Raw genomic sequence first — 8,938 nt, 5'->3', positions numbered from 1 at the left:
CACAAAGCATATTTATGTTGTACATTAATTATTAATTAACAGAAAAACTATTTTAATCTTCCTAATTATTTAGTAATTTTATTAGTGAGTTTAAAATTTTAAATTTCTCTTTGAAAGATATAATTTTAGATACTTTACTTTTTAATACTTCACTAAGGAAGACCATGTTACGATTTTTAATGATTTCATTTATCTGCTCGTTGGATTTACTGAGTGCTCATCCTATGGAGGAACCGACAAAATTCACTGTTGGCATACAAAATAATACCGAAAACATTGTACCCTCAAAACTGGACATTACAGAGGTAAAATTTTTTGCTTATAAAATTCATGAAAATAAATAAAAATTCAATTTTTGGAAAATTGGAATTTAGTCAAAAAAATAATTATTAGATCGTCCTTTCATTGAAAGCAATAAAACAAAAAGTCATAAATCTGAATTGATTTAAAAATCTACATAAGAAATTCCTTAGCCGTACTCAAAATTCTAATTAGATTCTCGTAATTCGCCATTGTAATCGGTAGGCGAAGTCAAAATTGCTATTTCGTAGGAATTATTAGAACGTGTCAGCGATGCTATTAGAATTGGCAGAGGAAGGTTTGTCAGTTTGATAATATTGGCTAGAAACATCATTATCAATCGAGCAGAGGTAATTACTGTAGCATTTATATAACGACAATTTATTTCTGATAACATGATATTCGCGGAGACCCAATTTAATGTAATCTCCATTGGAATTTATAGAAAGTCACCGTGTGTTCGATTAAGTGTATAACTAAGTTCCCGCTGTTAAAAATTAAAATTTTTTATTAACGTAAAAGGAATAATACAATTGTTTTAATCAAAATATTTTATGTTTACATCTACTATCTTTTGCCATCTTTCAAGCAGCATACAAATGCCGTGGTGAAAGAATGTCTCGTCTCTTGACGCAATGAAGTCGTCGACCCATTTTATACCATCTGCTTCATTTTGAAAGTTTTGGAGACACTGTGTTGTATCGATCGCAATAAATAATAATCAGACGGCGCAATGTCTGGAGAATACGCAAGATGGAAAGATTTCCCATTCAAGATTATCCAGCGCTTGTTTGACTTTATGAACAATATGAAGCCTTGCATTGTCATGGAGCAAATTGATTATGTTATTTTGAAACAACTTTCGCTTCTTTTGAATTTCTTGACTCAATCCTTAACTGATTTTAATCAGGTTTTTAGATAATTATGCAGAGTAGGACTTTTTCCAAATTTTTCGACTGCAATGTTGATCTTTGTTATGACTCAAATAATGATAACAAGGGGAAGATCGAAAAATAAAAAACAATAATTTTCTTTGAAAATGTTATATATAGTAGTGCAAAGCGACTTTTCACGTAAAGCGACTCCCACCTCCCTCTCTGCTTAAGGGCGCACGACTTTAGAATGTCAACATTATTACTCAATATATGAATAGAAGTAAATATATGTATATATATTTTTCGACCTCTTCCTATTTTTTATCATTTTTTATCATTTGAATCATAAAAAAGATTGTTATTAACATTGCCACCGAAAAATATTAAAATTAGGAAAATGTCTTATTCTGCATAATTATCGTTTTTTGAAAGTTTGAGTCAAGTAATTAAAAAAAAACGAACTACAATGCTTTAAAACGACAAAGATCCACAACAATGCGAGGCCTCATGTTACTCATAAAGTCAAACATTGTATCATCTTAAATAGCAAATCATTTTCCACTCATACTCTCCAGACATTGGGCCGTATGACTATCACTTATTCCGATTGATGCAGCACACTGTCTTCAAAATCCTTAAGCAGATTAATAAAACAGATATTAATAAGAAATGAGTCGACAAATTCATCGCATCGAAAGATAAAACATTCTTTCGCGGTATTCGTATGTTGCCTGAAAAATGGCAAAAAATGATAAATGCAAACAGTAAATGTTTTTATTAAAATCATTGTATTCTCAAGTAGAACAAAAATGTTGAAAATAATATTGAAAAAAACGTTTTCCCATAACGTTGAATAACGGTTACAAGTAAACTTGTAACTCTTTTAATATATTATAAGTGTAAGAAACGTTAGGAATAACGGATTAATTATAAACATTTATGAAACCAGTATAAAAATTATTATAAAATTTAGTTTTTTTTATTGTAAAAGAATTATTTTAAAATATTTATTTACAAGTTTAGCTAATTTTACAACATCTATAGAACCTATTTTTATAATAGATCCCGGACGTTCGTTCACTGAAAAAAATGCTTGTAATTTTATATATAAGAGTATATGATTACAAGTATATATAAAATTATCTAAATATCACTGGAAATTTTCTGGAAAAAGCCGGCATGGTCTTTTCTTTCAGGTGGTTTCTCTCTTAGCATATTCGATTTACTGACTTGACCCGACTCCGAATCAACGGACTGTTCTTTTTAGCAGCATTTCTTGCACAATTTAACTCTTCTTTTATAGCTAAACAGAACAATAAACATTGGTTCAGAATCAGATCGAATCAATAAATCGAATACGCTAACTAACGTCTCACAGTACATAAACAGCTAGTGAAGGGGCGATTAGAAAAGCAATGATTGATCTCTCTCAAAAAGACAAATATTATAATTAGAGCGCGTAGCTGCAAATACAGGGTATATTAAAAGATCACTATTTTATTTAAACATATTTTTGTCGTACAATTTTTCAAGCTTGTCGATTTGCTACAATGCCTGGCTATGTAGCAGATTATTGTACAAACTCATTTCCGATTTTGCCTCATTCGCACTCTGTCGTACTAACTCTTACTTAAGATACTTTAAGGCCGCTGTATAGAGTGCTCCACGTAAATCGAACATCTCGAATATTTCACTTATTTTTGATATAAAAATATGTTTCAAATAAAAGTGGAAAAAACGGTTTGGGAACATATTTTGGTCACGTTGTTTATTTTCTAGGTGGATATTCCAATTTATCATATGTACAATAAAAACGCACAAATGAAACAGCCATAGAGTATCTCAAGTAAGAGCTAATACGACAAAGCGCGAATGAAGCAAAATTGAAAATAGTTGATTGATGACAATTCATTCACATCTTCATTTCATTAAAATGTGATATATAATTCCAATGCGATCCTTCACCACTCATTTATTCTTATTATTTATATTTAAAAAAACGATTTTAGAACGTTTGTACAATATGATTATTTAACCGGTTCCTAAAAAAACGTTTTTATATAAAATATATTATAAAATAATTTTAAACAGTTAATTTTAAACAAAAATAATCATTCCTAAATACTTTATAAAGTTGTTCAACTTGGGTTGTTTCTTAAATATATTAATAAAAGAATTTTGATAATTAACGGCAAGAACTTAGTTATATATTTAATTTCTTTTAGATGATATAATTTTTTTAGATGATATAATTTCTCTAATTATTTTGCATATAAAAGTATTAATTAGAGATATTTAAAAAACCAATAGTTTACGAGAAAACACAGTTGTTAAAAATTTATGCAATTTACGATGTGCAACATATGTTTTTAAATATCAAATTATATGTTTTTTTTCATACCAACTGATTCATCTTATTATTTTGTGCATAAAGATATTAGAGTACAGTTGCCAAAAAATTAATAGTTTACGAAATATTTTATGTTTTATCAGAATGTATCAAAATAAAGTATGAAATGTTTCATAAACTATTGGTTTTTTTATATCTCTATCTTAATATTTTTATAAGCAGAATAATTAGTGGAATCATATTATGTAAAAAAATCACATAATTCCATTTAAAAAAGTGGGAGGTGACTTTCTTATCTTTTTGGAACCTCCACTTAGAAAATAAATGTGACCAATATGTTCCCAAAACCTGTTTTTTCCACTTTTATTTGAAACATATTTTTATATAAAAAATAAGTGAAATATTCGAGATGTTCGATTTACGTGGAGCACTCTGTACAGAATTTGTTGTTATTCGTTTTATATCTTCTTCCTGTTTTCGTTGGCTATTTTATTGGCTTTTATCAATATCTTTTTATTTGTATAATTTTTAACTATTATTGACAAATTTTCTTTTTTTACAGCAAATAAATAGTGAATTCCGAAATAGTCTTAATCCATCAATTATTAAATCTGATAAACCTCAAAGTCGCAGATCAATACTACCTATACAAAATACCACTCCAATAGTTTTATTTCAACCAATACCGCAAGAAACAATTCGTTTAGAAAATGAGACCGCCCAAGCTATTTTAGAAAAACGAAAACCTGACAACATTATGCGACTTTTGGATACTTTCTTGACATCAAAGCCACTCGTTGATCGAATTAAGAATGAACAAAAATATGGTAATAAGGGAGATAAATTTAATGGAATCGGAAGGGCTTTCATTAATGGTTACGAGAATTTCAGCAATTTTTTGAATAACTTAGTAGAGGTAAGTACATTAAAATATAACTCTAATATACACAATAAATTAAATTAAATTAAACAACAGTAATTCCATTAATACAGTAAATACGATAACTGGATCTTGTCTAAGCTGTGATTTTTTTCTAATTTTTTGCTAAATACAAAATTTAAAATTGATGATCAGATTTAAAAGAGACAATATTTCTAAGCATTAAAAAAATATAAAATATTTTTAAATACTTACATAGGTGCAATAAAGATTATAAGGAAGAGCAGAATTAAAATCATATTAATTATATATTCAATACAGCTTAAATTTTAATATTATGTTTTTCATTTCTTTTTTAAAAATGTTAAAGAAATGAAAAATAAAGTGGTCTAATGTTATTTTTATAATAAATTAAATTAATACAATATAAGGCTCTTCAAGATAAACTTAACGTAAATATAATGATATAATGAAGGGAAGCCAATGTGAACCACCACTAGTTATTCGTGTGTAACAAAATATATATTAAAATTAAAATTAAAATACAGACCTCTTTCAATCCTGGTATTAGATTATCCTCAGTGTATAAAATATGGTTGATAGAATCAGAAATTACACATTTGTAAGCACCGGAATCATCAAATCATCGTTATCCTATTTAACTGTCACTACTTAAAATTTTCAATATCGTCTGTTATATTTTATTGAATAAACAAACTGCATGTTTTAGAAATTATCACTAAAATAGAACAGCCTAAAATGAATTAATATAGTCAAATTATAAAATCAAAATCAAAATTAAAAACTTATGTTGGAATCAAATTAACGATGGTCTATTATATTGTGAAATTATAAAGAGATATCTTTATTGAGTGAGAATTCAGATCGAAATGAAAAAGTGAGTCAATGATAACAAAATAAATATATACAAAAATAAGAATATATCCATCGAAATTAAAATCAAGACCTTAAAATATAGAAAATAAAACTTTTAAATGAAACTCTTAATAATGATTGGTTTAAAAATCTATCACGTATAAGTTTTCGGAGAATGTTCAAAGTCTACTACAATTAAGAGAAAATTTTTGTCTCCCTCCCCAATGTGAAATTGGTTACTTTGGAGTTCATCAAATAGAGAATAATTTCAGAGAATCAAGATTAAAAATCAATAATCCTAATACTTTTAGAAATAGGTTTTTTCCATATTTACAAAATATTACAAATGCAATAGAAAACAGATCGAACATTGATGTATAGATTTTAGAATCTTTAGATACGACAAAACAATTTGTTAAGGAGAATTCACAAATAATGTTACGGACAAAGGAAATATTGTTATCGTTACTACTGGATAAAATAGATTACATTAATAAAATGAAAACTTTATTATCAGATACTGATATTTATACATTCAAGCGTAATCTGATCAATAAGTTTTTTGTTAGATTTAAAGTCTTTGTTAAAAATATGGAAACGTCAAGAATGTGTAACTGATCATATATATAATTTTCTCAATTCTATTAATGCAATAGTATCAAGGGCATGGATTACCAAAAATCCATAAGTTAGGCAATCCTTTACGTATCATTGTATCACTAATAGGAAGCCTTTGTATAATTTTGCAATTTTTTTGCATAGAATTTTGGATACATGTCTTGAAAAATCGATAGGACATGTCAAAAATAACTTTCAATTAGCTAACATGTCTCAGGTTCACTTATCTGATGATTCTGAATTCTTGTTTTTCTCGATATTGTTTCTCTTTTTTCTAATGTTCCACTCGATTTAATTATTGAAAGCATTGAAAGTTGTTAGTCAAACATAGAAAACAACATTAATCTACCTAAAATGGAATTTTTTTAAGCGATAAGATTAGTGCAGTTGTACATTTTTTTGTTTTTAATAATAAGTTAATAATAATAATTTTTATAAATAATCTTTTAGAGTACCCATGAAATCTTCTCTATCCTCTATTAGCAAATTTAGTGATGCAAGAGTTGGAGAGAGTCTCACTTAGTAAATTAAAATTCACCTTAGATTTTCACTACAGATATGTAGACGATATTGCTCTCTCCATTCCAAAACAGAATTTTGATACATTGCTAAGTATATTTAATGAATTTCATTCTAGATTAAAATTTACAATGGAAATTGGCGATACACAGTTTCTTAGATTTGACCTTAATAAAAAGAAAAAACAGATTGATGTATAATTGGTATCAGCCTATCTTCTCAGCTCAATATTTGAACTTTTTTTCTTGCCATTCTTTATGCCATAAAATAGGCACAATTATTAATTTAATCGATAGGGTAATTCTGTTGTCGCAGTTTCCATAAGAAACATTTTGAACTAATCATCAACATATTATTAAGAAATAAATATCCTTTGGTTTTGATCTTTAAGAATATTAAAAAAAGTTATTATTTAAAGCTTCTTAATAATTCTGATCTTTGAATAAAAATATATAAAATAAGTCTAATAATAAAGTGACTTACTTCACCATTCCCTATATATCCCTCCCCCCCCTCCCATCCATATCTGGTCAATTTAAAAAGTTCTTCAAGAATAATCGATTCATACATTTGACTTACACTGGAATTGATAAATTAAGTTATTTTATCAAAATACAGAAGGATAAACTAGCAGCTTGTGATTACACTATAACGTAGTATATAAGATCAATCGTCAGAATTGTAACGCATCTTATGTAGGTCAAACGAAATGGTCATTAAAAATGAGAATAAGTGAACATCGTAATCACATCGCAATCTGTTATCACAGAACATAGAATTGAGCATAACCATGAATTTGATTGGAGCAAGGTTTAAATTTTGGATGAGAAAAGGAGTTACAAAAAAAATAGGAGATTAATTTCTATCAGTCAATTTTTATCAAAAAACAGAAATTAAATTTACAAAATGATACGGAATTATTGAATCTATATTATGATTTGGTTGCAGAAAATTGACATTTCTGTGTTTTGATTTTAACTTTGATGAACATATTCTTATTTTTGTATTTATTTTTATATTTATTTTGTTATAGTCGATTCACTTTATTATTTCGGTCTGAACTCTCACAGAATAAAGATATCTCTCTATAATTTCGCAATATAACAGACCATCGTTAATCTGATATCTGATCTTCCAACATAAGTTTTAATGATTTTGATTTTATAATTTAATTATAATTTGATTAATTTATTTTAGACTGTTCTATTTTAATGATAATTTCTAAAACATGCAATTTGTTTATTCAGTAATATAACAGACGACATTGAAAATTTTAAGTAGTGATATTTAAATAAATTAATGATTTGATGATTCTGGCGCTTACATATGTATAATTTTTTATTCTACCAATCATATTTTATACACTGAGGATGACCTAATATCAAGAAAATGTCTGTATTTTAATTTTAATTTTAATATATATTTTGTTACGATTAGTGGCTCACATTGGCTTTTCCCCATTACATCATTACATTTACATTGAGATTATTTATATAAGATTATAAATTTATTAACATATTAATGTGTAAAATAATTGACTTATATATATATTAGGTGTAGTAAAAAGAAATCCATTATTTTTGCATGAAATTAAATGGAAAAATAATGGATTTCTTTTTACTACATCTAATATATATCTACTTATTTAATAACCTATATTTACTTATTTAATAACCTATATTTATATATATCTACTTATTTAATAACCTATATTTACTTAACTCTATGATGTTAGCAGATGAATTAAAATTCATTATTTGAAATAATGAAGGTAATAAAAAGAAACATTATTATCAATATGTGTTTATACATTCAATATACGTAGATACTAATATTAGTTCTACCTTAGAAAAAAATTCCTTCTCTTTGATTATAAATAAAACGTTGTGACGAAAATGTACACTAAGTACATTTTAGATCATATTGGATATTTTAAGCTAGAATAATATAATTAACTTTATTAAAATAAATCTAATTAAAATAAATTTAAAAGGAAAAGAAATCTCTTCAGTAATCTATTTAAATATGCAATACAATAATTTGCAAAAAATTTTATGATTTCAGTTCCCTGTTGATATCGTTAAGCAAACTTCTCGAGGAATAACGCAAATGTTGGATAAATTAGGAGCACGAATCATCGGACTCGAATAATAAATATATATTGAATATAAATTAATCAAAACAATTAATCAAATGTATATAAATATATTAAATAAAATGTTATATTAAATAAATAAATAAATACATAAATATATAATATAAGTACATGACTTAAATAATATAAATTATAAATAATCAAAATATAAATGTAATAAATAAAATTTTATATATTTTTTATTATAAAAAGTTTTTATTTAAAAACGCAAAATAGAATTATAAAATTCCTTAATGTCATATATGCGAAAATATTATACATATATGAAAACGTTGATTTACGATAACAACTCAATAAGAGCAGAATTGTAATATGTACGCTTATTAAATGTAAGTACTGTATAAAATACTAGTATAGATATATAC

At 26.1% G+C, this 8,938-nt stretch overlaps 1 protein-coding gene across 1 annotated transcript; it reads left to right on the top strand.

The window, feature by feature from the left end:
- The first annotated feature begins 164 nt into the window (after positions 1-164).
- On the top strand, positions 165-8,764 carry LOC105617026. The gene is made up of 3 exons (XM_012198608.1): positions 165-305; positions 4,088-4,441; positions 8,483-8,764. Exons 1-3 carry the CDS (start codon positions 165-167, stop codon positions 8,567-8,569), a joined length of 582 nt encoding a protein of 193 aa, XP_012053998.1. The 3' UTR covers positions 8,570-8,764.
- The last annotated feature ends 174 nt before the right edge of the window (positions 8,765-8,938 follow it).

This window comes from Atta cephalotes (genome assembly GCF_000143395.1).
Source record: "Atta cephalotes unplaced genomic scaffold scaffold00011, whole genome shotgun sequence".
NCBI classification, from domain to species: Eukaryota; Metazoa; Arthropoda; class Insecta; order Hymenoptera; family Formicidae; genus Atta; species Atta cephalotes.
This window is presented reverse-complemented; position numbering and strand designations above follow the sequence as displayed.

Coding starts and splice junctions, on each gene's coding strand:
- LOC105617026 (XM_012198608.1), top strand. CDS start 165: ATGTTACGATTTTTAATGATTTCATTTATCTGCTCGTTGGATTTACTG. Junction 306..4,087: donor CAAAACTGGACATTACAGAG/GTAAAATTTTTT, acceptor CTTTTTTTACAG/CAAATAAATAGTGAATTCCG. Junction 4,442..8,482: donor TTTTGAATAACTTAGTAGAG/GTAAGTACATTA, acceptor TTATGATTTCAG/TTCCCTGTTGATATCGTTAA.